The following is a 20,319-nucleotide window of genomic DNA, read 5'->3' as shown; positions in this document are numbered from 1 at the left end:
CTGGCTCATTCAGGCAAAATTGGAAGTCCTCTGTGCAGAAGGTGTTGCAACAGTTGCATACTTTAGGTTGGGTGGTGAATCTTGCAAAGACCCATCTCATTCCCTCCCAGACCCTGGAATATCTAGGTGCTCAATTCGATATGCCGGAGGGGAGAGTAGTTGGAAGGATGTTGAAGTTGCAGGGTCAGATTCATCACCTGTTGGAGCGTTCGGTGTCCAGGGTATGAGACTATTTGCAAGTCCTAGGTTCTATGGCTTCGACGTTGGCCTTGGTGCCTTGGGCATTTGCTCATATGCAGCCTCTTCATAGAGCCCTTCTCTCCCGTTGGAATCTGTTGTCAGAGGAATTTCATCCTCCCCAAACACATTTAATGAGTTCCTCTGTCCATAATGGTGTTTATTGTGTCAGTCATTTACCTAAACACAAGGAGCATATGATAAGCCAAGTGCTGAAGACAAGGATCAGGGTGCAAATAAGCCATTAACTGATTGTAAGCAGAAGGAAGTGAACCAAGCAATAGGGATGTGCAGGCAAAATGTTTTCGGTGAAACGTTGATACGTTGAAGGTGAGGGTCGATTCCGTTCAATATGGAAGTATGGAGAAATCCATAAGTTGTGGATCTGTCCATACGTTTCCCGGTTCCCTAAATAAAAATTTAAACCCCCCACGACTTACCAAAACTCCCTGGTGGTCCAGCGGGGAGTCAGGAAGCCATCCCTGCACTCCTTTGTGATTTCCTCACGGTGCCGATAGCCTGTGTCACAGGGGCTGCCCCTGCCATTGGTCAGCCCCTGTCACATGGTCACGGCGCCATCTTGTGCTCCTACCACGTGACAGGTAGGTCATGTGGCAGGAGGTCGCTCCGGGACCCCCGCTGGACCGAACCGGAACTTTTGGCCAGCTTGGGGGGGCCTCCTGACCGGAGGAGCACGTGACGCCGACGTCACACCGACGTCACGTGCTCCTCCGCGCCTTCGCTCCCGGACCCCCGCTGGACCGAACCGGAACTTTTGGCCAGCTTGGGGGGGGTCAGGAGACCCCCCCAAGCTGGCAAAAAGTTCCGGTTCGGTCCAGCGGGGGTCCCGGAGCGACCTCCTGCCACATGACCTACCTGTCACGTGGTAGGAGCACAAGATGGCGCCGTGACCATGTGACAGGGGCTGACCAATGGCAGGGGCAGCCCCTGTGACACAGGCTATCGGCACCATGAGGAAATCGCAGACGAGTGCAGGGATGGCTTCCTAACTCCCCACTGGACCACCAGGGAGTTTTGGTAAGTCTTGGGGGGGTCAGGAGGGTGGGGGGTTTAAGTGTTTATTTAGGTTCAACGTATTCAACATAGCTATGTTGAATAAGTTGGAACTCGCGATGCGTTTCTCCTCAAACCTTTTTTTTCTCTTTTAAAAATATAAGTTGCGTTTTACATATGCGTTCAAAACGAATGCACACCCCTACCAAGCAATAAACACAAGAACCAAGTGAAAGCCATGTGCTGAGTGTAAGGCATAGGGAGTGAGTCACATCTTAAACTGCAAACAGTAAACCATGCACTGAATGTAACAAGTAGAGAGAAAGAGCCATGTGCTGAGTGTAAGACACAGATCAAGACGTGCACAGAGTGTAAGGAGCATTGATTCAAGTGCTGACTGCAAGCAGCAGACAGAGATCTAGAGTATAAGGAGCAGAGAACGAGTCATTCAGTGTAAGGAGAAGGGGGAGATAGACGTGCTGAGTTTAAAGAGCAGCAAACAAGTCACACATTGAATGTAAGGAGCTATGAGAAAATCAGGTACTGAAGAAAGGAGGTAGGCTGTTTGTCACACGTTGAGTGTAAAGAAAAGGAAGTGAATCGTGTACTAAGTGTAAGAGGTAGGGAGCAAACCACATACTAAGTGTATAGAGTAGAGAGATTTCCATACTCTGAATGTAAAGAGCCAGACGTGATTCACATGCTAAATGCAGGGAGCAGGGAGCAAATCATGCAATGAGTGTAAGGGGTAGGAAATATGTCATGAATATGTCATGGATGTGTGGGGGTGAGAGTATGCAGTGAACTAAAGGCGACCATTTGCTGCATAAAAGCAGAAAATCCTGCCCAATCTTACCTTATTGTCCAATAGGAGCTCGAAAGCTGCTGAGAGGTCACCAGCCGATCGCTCTTGTCTTCTGATTGGGTACAACTGAAGTTGGGGGATGACCCGGGCACTGAGGTCCAGGTAAACGACTGGCTGACACAAACATCGCCCCAGGAATTCATCCTTCCCCTGGGACAAAAGAGGAGCATCAGCAGGGGGCTGGGGAGCGTGGGCATATTATTCTTGTTCCTGGATTCAGCTACGGTGCTTCCAATTTTTCCATTCAAAACTACAAGTGCATGCATGCAAGGGGGTCAAAACCACAATGGTATCGGCCTTTTTGGTTGACCTGGGGTGAGGTGGCAACTCTAACTGTACCTACTGCCTCGCTTTACCTTTCTCCTGACAAAGAGTGAATGAGAATGGAAATGACCCCAGACCACTGCTCTTTAAAGCCCAGTTTTTAATATTTATTTATTTTATTTATTTATTGTTTTTGTTATACCGAGTTTCATGATAGGCATCACATCAACCCGGTTTACAAATAACAAGGAGTGTAAAGCATAACGTAACGTAAAAAACAATATTTTCAATAAGAACCTTGAACTTTAAATACAGTGAATCAGAAAAAGGGAGAGGGAAAGTTACAAAAAACAAGGAAAATAAACTTGGGATGGAAGGGGAGAAATTGAACAGCACAATATTTACATTTCAGCCTATTGATACATTAGAATAGCAAGTGAAAAAATAAGACTATGAAACGGTACATAAATATCAGATTGTGTGTGTAGAGTACGACATCTCTCACATCCCCGACCCTAAATGTAGGCATAGGCAGGGACCGAGACACTGATTCAGTGCTGTTACCATCCCATCGGCAAACCCTGGCTCCAGTGGGGATCCTCAAAGCGTGGTGAGCATGAGGACTAAGCCTGCCCTCACGGTCAGAGCCCACGAGGGGCAGGGCCTGTGAGTGCAGCCTCAGTTCCCTCACTCGCTGCGCTTGGAGGATCCCCGCCGGAGCCAGGGTCCAAGAGGAGGAGGTAGCAGCGGTGGCAGCAGGAGAGGTGCCGTCCAAGGTTCGGGGCAGGATCGCGAGGGGGGCAGGAGGCAGAAAAGGTTCCACATTCCGAATTTTGCTGCCCTAGGCACAGACTTTTAGGCCTTTGTACGAATCCAGGCTTGGGCCCAGGCAACACAGGCATGAGCCATCAAATACCTGAGTCAAAGAGAAGCCTTCTCCTGATTGGTCAGGTGCTGGCAGCATTTGAAAGGAGCATCACAGTGGCACACTGCCCCTTCCCCCCCTCTCCCTCCCCACGTTTCAGTCTCCATGGGGAACTTTCCCATTCTCTCTGGTCCTGCCTATGGGTGCCAAAATCTTAAATCCGGCCCTGCATACCTCTCCCAATATGACATGTTACTCAGTCATGCCTTCTGAGTTATACAGTACAAGTACCCAAGCAGCACCATGCAACACTCATAGGTGCATGCCAGGATTCTCCTCCCTTATCCCCGGTGCGTTCTGGCTCCTGTGGTGCTGATGTCAAACAGGAGAAAAATGGACTAAAAATAGCACGGTGCATTCAGAGCTGGTGCAACCTGTTCTGACACTCTGTTCAAACGATTGCTGTGCTGTTTCCTGTAGTGGTAGTGGTGGCAGCAGAAGTCCCAAAGCATGGTGCCCATATCTGGGAACCTTTGAGTTCTGGTCATCGCCCTGAAATCGGAGTAAATTAACGGGGGGAGGGAGAGATGAAAAAGGATACACATGCCAACTTTCTTTCTTTCATCCTTTCGTCCTACTCCCAACTCCTCTTGAATGCTTCATCTCTGGTGACAGTGAGAGACATTAAGTTCCCATCTTAAACAGCTGACTCCCAGAGACCACATTGTTACAAATCCATATTGATATTTTAGCTCACAAACCTGTTTCATGTTTTTTAATAGATGTGATACATTTTTCTAATCACTCTCTGTACCAGACAAGGAGCCTCTTTTCCTCCTCTTCGCTGCTGTCCCTCCACTCTCCTCTCTGCTCTCTCCTCGACTTCAGCCATTTCTCACGCACCCCCTCCTCTCTAAGCTCCTCTATCAGACAGTCTCCGCCTCCCCTTGTGTGTGCCAGTAGCAATAACTTTATCACATGGCTATTCTCTCACCTCCCTCATCTGATTGGTTTTCCTGAGGACACTGAAACCAATCCACTTCAGGAGGCAGGAGATAAGCAGCAGATTGTTCTGCCTGTTGATCAGTATCAGTATGAACGACAAAGAGCTTACTGTCCTGGTATCACCCCTCAGGAATTGCCACCCTTTCTGAATGCATGGATTGCACCTTGGTTGCACCAGCCCTGAATACATTGGGATGTTCAAAAATAAGGAATCACCAAAAGTCTTCCTTCTGAAATCGAGTCATTCGGTACTTCTGACAAAGAAGGTTTGATTATTGTTGCAGGTGAATTGTGAGAACAATTTTCATGTATTTGTCAACTCCAGGGTACTATAGATCATGAAATCTAATCTGCCATGTCCTTAATGGGGAAGGAAACCAAACACTTACTATGCTGGTCTTGTTGAACAGTTCCACAGTGACAAAGGGAGAGTCCTGAAGAAGGGCCTGTGGGTCCCCATATATCAGCACATCATGAAACAGAAGTGTCTGGTCCCAGATGGGGTGCAGGGTGGCTGACAGCACCTCGGTGCGCTGGCTCTTGTACAAGAAGGCGACATGGGCATAAGGATCTGAGGAGACAGGTTAAATACTTTCTTTATGAGAATTGTATTAGGCCTTATTTTCTTATTATTTTAATATTTGTTTTATTATGATGTATAGTACATTTGAGATTATGTATTTATTTATTTAGAGATTTTTTTTATATACCGCGGCACGTTACAAACATCACCTCGGTTTACAATGAACCATAATTCAGCAACAAGCTCTACAATCAATTGAGAATCAAACAAGCCTATATCTAATAAAGTAAGTAACAAAAACAATAGCATAAGCATATAGTACAAAAGAGTCTAGCCTATCAGGGGGATGTCATCTCTTGAGAGAAACTATGTATAGTTAAGAACTTTCAAACAATTGCAGCAAGAGGAGTGATGGGTTGAAATCTGCTTGGTATACATTATTGTATCCCCATACAATATATTGTATGGGGATACAATAATGTATACAAATGATTTTTACCAGTAAGAAATAACCGTTGAGATATCGTGTGTGATGGAGAGGGGACGGTGGGGACGGTAGTTCTGAGGATGAGGTAACCATTATGTATAGACTTGTCTGAAGAGCCAAGTCTTTAAGTTTTGTTTACATTTTTTATGGCACGGCTCCTGGCGCAGGTCTGTGGGCATTTTATTCCAGATGTTGGTTCCTGCTATAGTAAATGATCGTTCTCTCGTTGACACATGCTTGATATGTTTGAGCGAGGGAGTCTTGAGTTTGGCTTTGTATTGTTCTTGTTGGTCTATTTGATTTTTGGAATGTGAAATGGTCAGAGAACCATTGCATATCTTGATTGTAGATGGATAGGAAAATTAGGTTCTTACCTTTGCTAATTTTCGTTCCTGTAGTACCATGGATCAGTCCAGACAGCTGGGTTATGCCTCCCCTCCAGCAGATGGAGTCAGAGAGAAAACTGAAAGCACCCCCTAGATATACTGGTGTGCCACCTGCGATCCTTCAGTATATGTGATATCAAAGCAGAAGTAAGAATCCAACCATCGCAAATGCCATCCCCACAAAATTTCCAAAACTTAACTGAGTGCATTGCAACGTAGAGGCCAGATCAAACAGTAACCTCCATGAAAACAGACAAACAAATAGAACACCAAAGTGGTACAGTCAACATGCAACAATAGACAATTGTACAGCGAAAAAACGCTTCATCTGTGGTGTAGTCACCAACTGTAATGGAAAAGATAATAATGGAACACGAGCGGACTCCCAGAAAGAAGTGGGCGGGCGTCTGGACTGATCCATGGTACTACAGGAACGAAAATTAGCAAAGGTAAGAACCTAATTTTAGGGATGTGAATCGTGTCCTCGATCGTCTTAACGATCGATTTCGGCTGGGAGGGGGAGGGAATCGTATTGTTGCCGTTTGGGGGGGTAAAATATCGTGAAAAATCGTTAAAAATCGAAAAATCGAAAAATCAAAAAACCGGCACATTAAAACCCCCTAAAACCCACCCCCGACCCTTTAAATTAAATCCCCCACCAAATAACTTAAATAACCTGCGGGTCCAGCGGTGGTCCAGAACGGCAGCGGTCCGGAACGGGCTCCTGCTCTGAATCTTGTCGTCTTCAGCCGGCGCCATTTTCCAAAATGGCGCCGAAAATGGCGGCGGCCATAGACGAAAAAGATTGGACGGCAGGAGGTCCTTCTGGACCCCCGCTGGACTTTTGGCAAGTCTCGTGGGGGTCAGGAGGCCCCCCACAAGCTGGCCAAAAGTTCCTGGAGGTCCAGCGGGGGTCAGGGAGCGATTTCCCGCCGCGAATCGTTTTCGTACGGAAAATGGCGCCGGCAGGAGATCGACTGCAGGAGGTCGTTCAGCGAGGCGCCGGAACCCTCGCTGAACGACCTCCTGCAGTCGATCTCCTGCCAGCGCCATTTTCCGTACGAAAATGATTCGCGGCGGGAAATCGCTCCCTGACCCCCGCTGGACCTCCAGGAACTTTTGGCCAGCTTGTGGGGGGCCTCCTGACCCCCACGAGACTTGCCAAAAGTCCAGCGGGGGTCCGGAAGGACCTCCTGCCGTCCAATCTTTTTCGTCTATGGCCGCCGCCATTTTCGGCGCCATTTTGGAAAATGGCGCCGGCTGAAGACGACAAGATTCAGAGCAGGAGCCCGTTCCGGACCGCTGCCGTTCTGGACCGCCGCTGGACCCGCAGGTTATTTAAGTTATTTGGGGGGGGGTTCGGGAGGGTGGGGGATTTAATTTAAAGGGTCGGGGGTGGGTTTTAGGGGGTTTTAGTGTGCCGGCTCACGATTCTAACGATTTATAACGATAAATCGTTAGAATCTGTATTGTATTGTGTTCCATAACGGTTTAAGACGATATTAAAATTATCGGACGATAATTTTAATCGTCCTAAAACGATTCACATCCCTACCTAATTTTCCTTTCCCTGTACGTACCAGGATCAGTCCAGACAGCTGGGATGTACCCAAGCCGCCTCAACTGGGGTGGGACCCTGAGAGTCCCGCTCGAATCACGCTGCTACCAAACGACCGAGAGGACGGAACCCCTGACATCCAGGCGATAATGCCTGGCAAACGTATGCCAAGATTTCCAAGTGGCCGCCCTACATATCTCCAGGGAAGAGACCAATCGATTCTCTGCCCACGAAGTCACCTGAGCACGCAACGAATGAGCCTTAAGCCCATCCGGAACAGGCTTACCGCAGCCAATGTATGTGGATGCAATGGCCTCCTTCAACCATCGGGCAATTGTAGTCTTAGACGCCTGAAGACCCTTCTTGGGCCCATTCCACAACACGAAGAGATGAGCCGACTTTCGAAAATCATTGGTAACCTCCAACTAGCGCAGGAGAACTCGCCGGACGTCCAGACGCCGCAAGTCCTTACCTTGGGGAGACCGCAATTCCTCCGCCGAAAAGGAGGGTAGCTCAACCGTCTGGTTGACATGAAACGCCGAGACCACCTTAGGTAGAAAAGACGGCACGGTTCGTAAGGAAACCCCCGAATCAGAAATACGCAAGAACGGTTCTCTGCAATAAAGAGCCTGTAGCTCCGACACTCTCCGAGCCGAGGAAATAGCCACAAGAAAAACCGTCTTGAGGGTCAGATCCTTCAACGAAGCCGACTGAATAGGCTCAAACGGAGCCACACACAAGCCTCGGAGTACCAAATTCAAGTTCCAGGAAGGACAGGGAAGCCTAAGAGGAGGACGCAAGTTTCTGACACCTCGTAAGAACCGAGCTACATCTGGATGACACGCAAGGGAAAACCCTTCCAGCCGACCTCCCAAGCATCCCAGGGCCGCAACCTGGACACGAAGCGAATTATACGCCAAAACCTTTGTCAGGCCCTCCTGTAAGAACATGAGGATCTGAGGAACGGTCGAACGCTTAGGCGTGATACCCAAACCGGAGCACCAATGATGGAAAACCTTCCAAACTCTAGCATAAGCAAGCGTAGTAGAAGACCGACGCGCTCGAAGCAGGGTAGACACCACCGCATCCGAATAACCTCTCTTCCTTAACTGCTTCCGCTCATAAGCCAAGCCGCCAGACAAAAGTGATCCGCCAGCTCGAAAACTACCGGACCCTGACGCAGGAGATTGGGCAGATGACCTAGTCGTTGAGGACCGTCCACCGCCAGGTTGACGAGATCCGCGAACCACGGAAGATGCGGCCATTCCGGAGCCACGAGAATCACCGGACCCTGATGGGACTCTATGCGTCGTAACACTTTCCCCACCAGGGGCCACGGTGGGAACACGTACAGAAGGATGTGACGGGGCCACGGAAGTACCAGCGCATCCACTCCTTCCGACGCGTGCTCCCTTCTTCGACTGAAGAAACACGCCGCCTTCGCATGTGTCCGAGTCGCCATGAGATCCAAGTGCGGAGTCCCCCACCTCCGAGTGATGAGACACATTGCCTCCGACGAAAGCTCCCAGTCTCCTGGATCCAGATGTTGTCGGCTGAGGTAGTCCGCTTGAACGTGGTCTACGCCGGCAATGTGGGAGGCCGCTAGGTGCGACACATGACGTTCCGCCCAGGCCATCAACAACACCGCCTCTGTTGCTACCGCACGACTTTTTGTGCCTCCTTGTCGATTTATTTACGCCACTGTGGTCGCGTTGTCCGACAAAATACGTACCGATCGGCCGCTTACCATGGGAAGGAGGCGACGCAAGGCCAGACGTACCGCCCTGGTCTCCAAGCGGTTGATGGACCAAGTGGACTGGCGCGCTGACCAGGTGCCCTGAACAGCTCGGGATTGGCAGACCGCCCCCCCAGCCGGTAAGACTGGCATCCGTCGTCACCACCAACCAAGAAGAGGGTTCCAGGTTCACGCCTTGGAGCAGGTTGTCCGGATTGTGCCACCAGGAGAGACTGGAGCGGGCCTCCTCCAGTAAAGGGAGTTCCAGACCGTAATCCTCTGATCTGGGATCCCAACGAGAGAGCAGTGATCTCTGTAAGGGCCGCATATGCGCAAAGGCCCATTGCACCATCTCCATTGTAGATACCATATGACCAATGAGCTGTAAATAATCCCACACCGTGGGAGTCGTGAGAGCCAGCAGGCGCCGCACCAGTGCCATGAGATTGAGCCTGCATTGATGAGGAAGAAAAACCTTGCCCACCAAGGTATCGAATCGCGCGCCCAAAAACTCCAGATGTTGGGTCGGCTCGAGTCCGCTCTTCGCGAAGTTGACTACCCAACCCAACGACTGAAGTTGACGCACTACCAGGGAAACTGCCCGTTTGCAATCCGCATGCGACTTCGCCCGGATGAGCCAATCGTCGAGATAAGGGTGCACGAGTACTCCCTGCCGACGAAGAGAAGCTGCGACCACGACGAGCACCTTGGTGAACCCTCGCGACGCGGTGGCCAGGCCGAAAGGGAGGGCACAAAACTGAAAGTGGGACCCTAGCACCATGAAGCGTAGGTATCGTTGATGATGCTCTCGGATACCAATGTGGAGATAAGCCTCCGTCAAGACCAAAAAAGCCAAATATTCTCCCTTGTGGACGACCGCAACAACAGACCGTAGCGTCTCCATCCGAAAGCGAGGCACTCGTAAGGCCTTGTTTACTCACTTGAGATCCAGGATTGGACGGAAGGTGCCCTCCTTTTTGGGAACCAGAAAATAAATGGAATACCGACCCGTGCGAAGCTGGTCCGGCGGGACCGGGGTCACCGCCCCCAGAGCCTGTAGGTGATCGAGCGTCTGCACTATAGCCAGCCTCTTGTCCACCGGACCGCACGGCGACACCATAAAGAGATCCCGGAGGGGACGTACAAAATCCAACTCGTAGCCGTACCGGACCACGTCGAGGACCCATTGATCCGAAGTTATTTTGACCCATTCCTCCCAAAACCGGGACAGCCGACCTCCGCTAACGGGAACGGAGGAATGGGCCTGCGCACCTTCATTGCGCCGGCTTAATGGCAGCGAAACTTTGTGAGGAGCCTCCACGTTGAGGCCTCCTGCCCCGAAAGGAAGGAGAACAGGACTGGGTTCTCGTTGCCTGTTGTCTCTGGGGAAAGGCACCACCTCTTCCCGCACGGAAACGCCTTTGACCCCGAAAACGAGCCCTAGCATTCCCAAACGCCCGCGATGGACGCGGCTTATCCTCCGGCAACTTATATACTTTGTTGTCTCTCAGGTCCTTAATAAGTTGATCCAGCTCCTCTCCAAAAAGCAACTTGCCCTTAAAGGGGAAGGAACCTAATCTTGCCTTAGAGGTGGCATCCGCCGACCAACGACGGAGCCACAGAAACCTCCGAGCTGAAACAGCCGAGGACATTATGCGAGCTGAAGTACGCAACAAATCATATAAGGCATCCGCTGTATAAGCAACCGCGGCTTCCACGCAATTGGCCTGCTCAGCCTCACCCGGAGGAAGCTCCTGCGTGGTCAGCAACTGCTGGACCCATCGCAGGTTGGCCCTCTGCACGAGGCCGCTGCACGCCGCCGCCCGGACACCTAGGGCCGCCACCTCAAAAATACGCTTCAGCAAGATCTCCAGCTTACGGTCCTGGAGATCTTTCAAGGCTATACCACCCGTAACAGGGATAGTCGTATGTCTAACCACAGCTGTGACAGCAGAGTCCACCGACGGTGTCTTTAGTAGTTCCAAGGAGTCCTTGGGCAAGGGATATAGCTTTTCCATAGCCCGAGTGACCCTCAGGGAAACTCTGGCAGTTCCCACTCCTTTGAAACAACCTGTAAAACCTTGTGATGGAATGGAAAAGTCTGAGGGGGGGGCCCGAAGCCCTGCCATAGCGATATCCCCCGTAGAAGTATCAGCGTCCTGGGGGGGGCGCCGTTAGCTCAAGCTCCTGCAGGACATGGAGAATAAGGGAGCTTAACTCCTCCTTGCCGAATAAACGCAGCACCTGGGGGTCATCCCCTTCCACGGGCATCTGGTCGTCCGTCGCCAGCAAATCTGAAGGCTCCTGGGGAGCCAGAACCGGTTCCGCAACCCCTGTGCCCTCAGCCCCCCCCCCCCGCGGGCGGGGAACACTGGCTCCGGAGGACCCTACGCCCAGCGGTTTCCCCTGGGGCAAGGCAGGTTTAGGGACCTTGGGGGGAGAAGGGACCGCTGCCTCCCAACCAGCTTCAGTCTGCAAAAAAGCTTTGTGCATTAAAGCACAAAATCGGAGAAAAAAGGCACCGACCTTTTTAAATTCTTCCTAATGGATCCCGAGGGAGGAGGGGCAGGAGGGCTCCCCAAATCGGCCGGGGACTGCGGATTTCGCTCGCTAGGGGAGGGGGGAGGGGAGGTTTCCTCCTCCGATGCCTCCGAGTCTGTCTGCCGCGTGGCCAAGATGGCCGCCGCACTCCTCCCCGAGGGAGGAGGGGCCGGAGAACGGCTGCTAGAAGCGCTGCGATGCCGCGGCGAAGAAGGCAGCAAGGCATCGCTGCGGGCAGCGCTCGGCCCCCGGGAGGGTCCCTCGTCCCCGGGGCAACATCGGGGACAGAGGCCCTACCGGGAGAGTCGCGCCCCCGTTCCTGCACAGGCCACACAGGCCGAAGATCGCGACATCGCGGTAAGAAAATGGAGCCCCGATGAAAAAAGGCGCCAAAAAACGAGGTGAGTAAACCCCTCACCGGCTCAGCGCGCTGGGTGACTGAGCCACCCCCTCCGGGGTCCGTAGAGGCTCTGGCAGGCCGGGGTGAAAAAGAAAAAACCCACTGCCTGTTTCCAACAGGACTGAAGTGGCTCAATTACTTTAAAAAGGGAACAGTTGTTTTTTTTTTTTTTTTTCTTTTTGGACACCCCCTTCAGGGTTGGGACCCCTGGAATTGGGGGGAGGGTGACCGGCCCACCGGTAAGCTCTCCCCCAGCCTCAAGGACCGTCTAACCCGGGAACCTTCACAGGGCAGTGCCCTATGTGCCTGCCCCACTCTGAGCTCAAACCCGCGCTGCGCTCACACAAAACACCAACACGAACATACAGTGCAGAGAGAAGAAGAAACCAAATGATCTTGTCCCTCTATTATTGTTTTTCTTATTATTATTTTTTTTTTTTTTTCCCAGTACGAACAAACTGACCAGGCCAGGACCGCAGGTTATGCCTCTCAATCTGCTGGAGTCAGAGAATATACTGAAGGATCGCAGGTGGCACACCAGTATATCTAGGGGGTGCTTTCAGTTTTCTCTCTGACTCCATCTGCTGGAGGGGAGGCATAACCCAGCTGTCTGGACTGATCCTGGTACGTACAGGGAATTGTGTATTTATTTATTATTTATTTTAAATCTTTTCTGTACCGTCGTTTGGAGGATACCGTCACAACGGTTTACATCAAGGCACATAAAATTTATGATACTGTGATTTGCACATTTACAAGGCCATAAGGTTCGGTAACATAGTTAGTGATCAATAATGTTAAATGTAATTAATCATGTCCATGTTTCTATCTCGGTTTTTATTACAGAATTAACTTTAAAATTGTGACTGGTCCTTTAAAGACTACACACTTAGTGAATATGGCAGTGTGTGTGAATGTTATATTGATCGTGCTTTGCCTGTCCCTTGTTTCTATTCTCCCTTCTGTTTCTGAAAAGCTTGTTTAAAGAGCCAGGTTTTTAAACCTTTTCTAAAGGTTTTGCTGTCTCTTTGTAGTCTTAAATCTAGGGGCATGGAGTTCCATAGTATGGGTCCTGAGGATTATGAGGACTATGAGGGTGAGGACTATGAGGGTGAGGACTTTGTAAATAATCCTAGATGCCACTGGTAGCTAGTGAAGGTGTTGGAGTAAGGGGGTAATGTGTTCGTGGCGGTGTGCGTTGGTGAGTATGCGGGCAGCTGCGTTTTGTAGCATCTGTAACAGTTGCAGTGAGTTTTTTGGCAGCCCTAGTAGGATTGCATTGCAGTAGTCTAGTTTTGACAATATTGTAGCTTGTAGAACAGTCTGGAAGTCATGCGGGTGCAGGAGAGATCTAATTCTTTTTAGAGTATGGAGTTTAAAGAAGCCATTTTTGACGGTGGCTGCGATGATTTTTTTTAGTGAGAAGTGGTTGTCTATGATGATGCCGAGACTGCAGACCTGCTGTACAGAGAGAGTGCCAGCTTGTGAATGAAGGGTAGGGTTGAGAGAGATATTGTTTTGTGGCGTGATGATGAGTAGCTCTGTTTCGCTGGCATTTATTGCTAAAATGTTTTTGTTCAAGAATTATGTTTTCTGTTTATTGTCTTATTGATTTTGTAACTTATCTATATTATTTTATTTGTACTTTTTTGAATTTAAATGTAAGCTCTATTTGTTTAAATTGTTAACTGCTTTGATGTTAAATCTGTAATTGCAGATCAAACAGACATTAAACTAACATTATGTTGTGTATTTTTATAATGTGAAAGAGCATAAGAACATATCTACAGTACCTGAATGTAACTTGCCTTGAGTTATCAATGAAAAGGCATTAGCTAAATCTAAATAAATAAATAGAAGCTTAAAGAACATAAGAAATGCCATACTAGGTCAGACCAAAGCACCATCAAGCTTGGCATCCTGTCTCAGACAGTAAATCGTCTGGGTCATAAGTACCCAGCAGATCCCAAACAGTAGATCTATTTCTTCTTACTCCCAGGTATAGCAATAGTTAGTCTACCTGGCTAATAATGTTATATGGAGTGGACTTTTCCTCCAGGAACTTGCCCAAACCTTTTTTAAACCCTTCCATTCTGGTTGCCTTGACCATGTCCTCAGGTAAAAGATTCCACAGCTTGATTGTTTTCTGAGGGAAAATAGTACCTTCTAAGATTTGATTTAAATCTGTTAGTTGTCCGTTTCTTGGCGTGCTCCCTTGTTTTAGTATTATTCTACCCTACTCATGATTTTATACATTTCTATCGTGTTCTCTCTCAGTCCCCCTAACCTTTGTAGCCTCTCGTTATACAGGTGAGGTTCCCTCTCCTTTATCATTTTTGTGGCCCTCCTCTTCACCATTTCTAGTTCTTCTTTATATTTTTTTGAGATGGGTGACCAGAACTGCACCCCGTACGCAAGCTGTGGTTGCCTCCTGGCTCAGTACAGAGATAATGTGATATTTTTAGTTTTATTTTCCATTCCTTTCTGGATTATTTCTAAATTATATTTGCTTTTTTGACTCCGCCCCCAACTCACTGACCTGAGGATTTCAATGTATTGTACTACCCTTAAAAAAAGGCCTGGGGTAACCTGCACAGAACGGCAGTTACTATCTTTAACAGAAGGCATGGGGGTAACCTGCCCAGAATGGCAGTTACTATCTTTAACAGAAGACATGGGGTAAAATGTACAGAACGGCAGTTACTTTTAACAGAAGGCATGGGGTAACCTGCACAGAATGGCAGTTACTATCTTTAACAGAAGGCATGGGGTAACATGCACAGAACGGCAGTTACTATCTTTAACAGAAGGCATGGGGTAACCTGCACAGAACGACAGTTACTATCTTTAACAGAAGGCATGGGGTAACCTGCACAGAACGACAGTTACTATCTTTAACAGAAGACATGGGGTAAAATGTACAGAACGGCAGTTACTTTTAACAGAAGGCATGGGGTAACCTGTACAGAATGGCAGTTACTATCTTTAACAGAAGACATGGGGTAAAATGTACAGAACGGCAGTTACTTTTAACAGAAGGCATGGGGTAACCTGCACAGAATGGCAGTTACTATCTTTAACAGAAGATTTTTTTACCTCTGTTGCACACTGAGCTGAGGATTTCAAGTTATTGTTCACGATGACACCTTCATCCTAATTCTAATAGGGAACTTAACATCGTGCAGCTATAGGGCCTGATTCATCAAGGCATTTTACCATAGACACAGAATTGGAGAATTGCATTAGTGAATCAGGCCCTTTAGTTTTGGATTATTTTTCCCTAAGTGCAAGGCTAAAGCATAGCACTTGACCACATTAAATTTCATCTGTCATTTGGATACCCAGTATCCCCAGTCTCACAAGGTCCTCCCACAATTTCTCACAATCCGAGACTTTGTTAAATGCCTTCTGAAAATCCACTATAACAGGCTCACCTTATCTACATGTTTATTTTTATCTTCAAAAAATGTTTAATAGATTTGTAAGGCAGGACTTTGCATTCCTAAAACCATGTTGATTCTTTCCCCTTAAGCTACGTCTATCTATATGGTCAGTAATTTTGTTTTTAAGAAAAGCTTCTACCTTTTTGCCCAGTACGGACATCAGACTCACCAGTCTATATTTCCCAGATCACCCCTGAAGCCCTTTTTAAAATTCAGCATTACATTGGTTGCCCTTCAATCTTCAGCTCTTGTGGCTGTTTTAAATGATAAGTTACAAATTATTAGTAACAGGTTTGCAGTTTCATGTTTGAATTTGTTTAGGACTCTGTGAGGGATACCGTCCAGTCCTGGTGATCTATTACTCTTTAGTTTGTTAATTTGATCAATTACATCCTCCATTATCACAGAGATATGTTTTAATTGGTCAGAATTATCACCATCAAAGAATGTTTCCAGTCTGACCAATTAAAACATATCTCTGTGATAATGTTCCTGACATCTTTCTCAGTAAAGACCAAAACAAAGAATTCCTTCAGTTTTTTCAGCTATTTCCCTCCCTGACATTCCTTTTACCTCTCTCTCATTTAGCAACCCAACCGACTCTCTCACAGGGTTTTTTGCTTTGAATGTACTTGAAAAAGTTTTTATTATTAGTTTTTGCCTCTCTGGCAAGTTTCTCCTGAAATTCTCTCTTGGTCTGCTTATTATTATTTTGCTTCTAACTAGCCAGTAGTTATGCTGTTACCTAATTTTTTTCATTTGTGTCTGTTTTTCCATTTTTTTGAATGTTACCTTTTTGGTTTAACTGCCTCTTTCCCTACACTATTAATCCATGCTGGCAGTCATTTGGTCTTTCTGCAACCCTTTTTAATGCATGGGATAAATTTATTTTGGGCTTCCAAGATGACATTGTTAAACAATGCCCATGACTCATGCAAACTTTTAACCTTTACAATTGCTCCTTTTATTTTTTTCTTACTAATTTCCTCATTCTATCATAGTCTCCTTTTTAAAGTTATGTGCTTCTAGTTTTACTTAATAATCCTCCCTGAAATGATTATGCCAAATGTATTGCATTATAACTGCTACTGCATTTAATTGCATTATAACTGCTATTGTTAAGCAGCCTCAACACAGTAACCTTTTGCACCACGTCATGCGATCCACTGAGGACTAGATCGGTTTTAGGACCAGCTGCTCCATGAAGCAGTCATTTATGGCATCAAGAAACTTAACCTCTCTAGCATTTTTACATTCTGTTTCTTCATCTTGGTTAGGTGGCCAGCAATAGACACCCACTGCTATACTTTTACCCATCACATATAGAACTTGTATTTTGTTTCCTGCAAGATTTTTTATCCTTCTTGACTCTGTGCCAGACTTTACATACACTCCACCAATTTGATCTTCCCTGTTATGTTGATATAATTTATGCCCCGGTATCACAGTGTCCTCTTGTACAGGTCTTGCTTTATAATCACAGCTGAAGTCTGCCAGGTGGGACATTGTCATGACGCAGTCATATCGCTGTACCCCTCTTACTCAGAATGATTAGTTTCCCCTTGTCAAAGCTTACTTTTGGGGCATGCATGTTTATACAAAAATAGAAAAGATTTAAGCAATCTATATCTTCATTTTTCTCTACAGTGAAATTAGAAAAAGAAAGCCCAGGTTGAAGACAGGATCACTTGTTTATTTATTTATTTAGAAGATTTATATACCGATGAACGTTGGGAACATCTCATCGGTTTACATTAAAACAAAATTATAGCTAACCGAGCTTTACATAGAAATTGGAACCAAATGTAACAAGGAACAGAATGTTACTCCTTCCCCTACATTGCTCATTGAGGTTTAATCAGGAATTGTCTCTCTCTTTATTTCCACTTTTCTATCGCTCACAGTAGCATAATCATGCACCCTCTCTCTCCTTATTCCCTCCCATCAATTGCTTATCCTGAAGTAATCATGCAGCCTCTCTCGCCTTACTCTCCCTTCTATCATTCATCTTGAAGTAGTTATAGTTTGCTGCTTACACCTTCCATATGGCTCTCTTCAGGGAGCCTTCATGCATGGCATTCTATGTTTTTCATGTTTCCTTTCATATACATTTCCATGGATAAGTCAGCTATTTCAATGTTTAAACTGGCTACTGTGCTGAGGCTTTAGAGAACGACACCCAATTATCCAAACATCTACCCTTGTAGTGTAGGATGGGACAAGAGTTTTCAGTGCTAGTTTAGCTGCACTTTCAGGCGTGGTAAGCTTGAGGAATAGAATACTGAGATGGGAATAAGAACCATATCTTTTGCATGGCCATGCAGACCCTGAAAAGTAGGATCTTCAGCTAGGCATGGGATGAGTAGGAATTTGAGCTGGGAAAAAGACACACACCTTCTGTGTAGCAATATAAACTCTGAGGAATAGACTCTTCAAATAGGCATAGAAGATATATTTTTGCTTGGCAGTATAGGCCCTGTTCAATAGGATCCAGAGCCGGGAATGGGAGGCATATCTACTGAGTGGCAGGGCAGATACTGAAGCGGATCTAAACTGGGAATGGATGCCTTAATGCTTGCTTAATCCTACACACAGATTATGGACCTTACGTACTGGCACTGAATACTGTAATCTAGTCTAACTTTTAGTGCAACACATGCAAATACTTCAGCTTAACACGCCCATCATCCACTGAATCTTCCAAATTAATACACACACAAGTATATGGTAGCTTACCATACCATCTCCTGCATCAGTAAAACACACTGATGCTGCAGTTTAAACCTCACACTAACTACCATAGATCTGGCTTTCAACTTCAACCCTTAAGGATGATAAGGGAATGGCAGAAGAACAAGCATCCAGCATTAACAGGAATCCTTCATACCTCCATGTTAGTTTTATGTGATCACCGTATACCTTCCTGCAAAACTATAGCCTCTATGGCTCATACCTCCCTGCCACTTACTTGCAAAGGTCCTGTGATGAGCAGGAAGCAAGTGTCGGGCTTGGTAAATGTAACAGCACAGCTGATAAAATATAGGACCTGGAATACAAAGGTTAAAATGTGTTAATATAGCTATCAGTGTGACTGCAGGCTCTTGTGTAAAAGATCACTGCTAACCAGTAATGGTTGAGACAAACTCTTGGTGACTATTAACAAGAATAAAAAACAAACACGATAGGAATTAATTGCAGCAAATCTGGACAGAAAAGTTGACTCTGGAATGCATTCTAATCTAAGGCTATAAGAGGATTGGCAATGAGTATCTGTAATCCCTTTACAAATGTCAGTGCCACACAAAATGTACATAGATACATAGAAATGATGGCAGCAAAAGACCAAACGGCCCATCTAGTCTGCCCAGCAAGCTCCCACACTTATTTTCTCATACTTATCTGTTTCACCCTTGTTGGTAATTGTTTGATTCGAATTTCCTGCCACCCCCTGCCATTGATGCAGAGAGTAATGTTGGAGTTGCATCAAAGGTGAATCGTAAGGCTTAATGGTTAAGGGTAGTAATCGGCGATCGCCGCATCAAGCAAGTTACCTTGATGCTTGTTTACCCCAATTGCACAGATCAATGCCTTGTTGGATGTTGTCTGAATATAAATCCTCTTTTCCACATTTCCCCCTGCAGTTGATGCAGAGAGCAACGCAGTATATGCATGCAAAGTGAAGTATCAGGCTTAATTGGTTTAGGGTAGTAACTGGCGCAATAAGCAAGCTACCCCCACGCTTATTTGTTTACCCAGACTGTGTAGTTCAGTTCTTGTTGGTTGTTGTCTGAATGCAAATCCTCTTTTCCACATTTCTCCTTGCCATTCATTCCCATCCTCTAGCCTTTATGGATCCACTGTGTTTCTCCCATGCCCCTTTGAAATCCTTCACAGTTTTAGTCTTCACCACTTCCTCCGGAAGGGCATTCCAGACATCCACCACCCTCTCTGTGAAGAAATACTTCCTGACATTGGTTCTGAGTCTTCCTCCCTGGAGTTTCAAATCGTGACCCATAGTTCTACTGATTTTTTTTCAACGGAAAAGGTTTGTTGTTGACCATGGATCATGAAAACCTTTCAAGTATCTGAAAGTCTGTACCATATCACCCCTGCTCCTCTCCTCCAGGGTATACATATTTAGGTTCTTCAATCTCTCCTCATGTCATTTTATGAAGACCATCCACCTTTTTGGTCGTCCTTCTCTGGACCACCTCCATCCTGTCTCTGTCCCTTTGGAGATACAGTCTCCAGAACTGAACACAGTACTCCAGATGAGGCCTCACCAAGGCCCTGTCTATACAAGGGGATCATCACTTCCTTTCTCTTACTAGATATTCCTCTCTCTATGCAGCCCAGCATTCTTCTGGCTTTAGTTATCGCCTTGTCACATTGTTTCGCCGACTTCAGATTGTTAGATACTATCACCCCAAGATCCCTCTCCTGCTCAGTGTACATCAGCCCTTCACCCCCCATTGAATACAGTTCTTTTGGATTTCCACACCCTATATGCACAACTCTGCACTTCTTGGCTTTGAATCTCAGCTGCCATATTTTCGACCACTCTTCCAGCTTCCTTAAATCCCATCTCATTCTCTCCACTCCTTCCGGCGTGTCCACTCTGTTGCAGATCTTATTATCATCTGCAAAAAGACAAACCTTACCTTCTTTTCTGTCCGCAATGTTGCTCACAAAGATATTGAACAGGACCGGTCCCAACACCGATCCTTGCGGCACTCCGCTTAACACCTCTCTCTCTTCAGAGTAAGTTCCATGTACCATCGCATATTGTCTTCTGTCCATCAACCAGTTTGCAATCCAGGCCACCACCTTGGCACTCATTCCTAAGCTTCTCATTTTATTCACAAGCCTCCTGTACGGGACCATATTAAAAGCTTTGCTGAAATCAAAGTAGTTGACATCGAGCGCTCTTCCTCAATCCAATTCCCTAGTCACCCAATCAAAAACGTCAATCGGATTTGTCTGACAGGACCTTCCC

The 20,319-nt window shown here is 46.9% G+C and overlaps 1 protein-coding gene across 1 annotated transcript in view; it reads right to left on the bottom strand.

The window, feature by feature from the left end:
- Positions 1-20,319, bottom strand: part of FER1L5 (fer-1 like family member 5) — a 495,517-nt gene that overhangs the window by 298,899 nt on the left and 176,299 nt on the right. The window contains exons 30-32 of the mRNA XM_029603280.1: positions 18,292-18,369; positions 4,640-4,821; positions 2,108-2,266 (exon numbers count right to left, since the gene is read on the bottom strand). Of these exons, the coding sequence (XP_029459140.1) occupies positions 2,108-2,266; positions 4,640-4,821; positions 18,292-18,369 (419 nt within the window). The remainder of the gene's footprint in view (positions 1-2,107; positions 2,267-4,639; positions 4,822-18,291; positions 18,370-20,319) is intronic.

The sequence above is a fragment of the Rhinatrema bivittatum genome, chromosome 5, assembly GCF_901001135.1.
Source record: "Rhinatrema bivittatum chromosome 5, aRhiBiv1.1, whole genome shotgun sequence".
In the NCBI taxonomy this organism is placed as follows: domain Eukaryota; kingdom Metazoa; phylum Chordata; class Amphibia; order Gymnophiona; family Rhinatrematidae; genus Rhinatrema; species Rhinatrema bivittatum.
The sequence above is the reverse complement of the archived record's forward strand: the minus strand, read 5'-3'. Positions and strand labels throughout refer to the sequence as shown.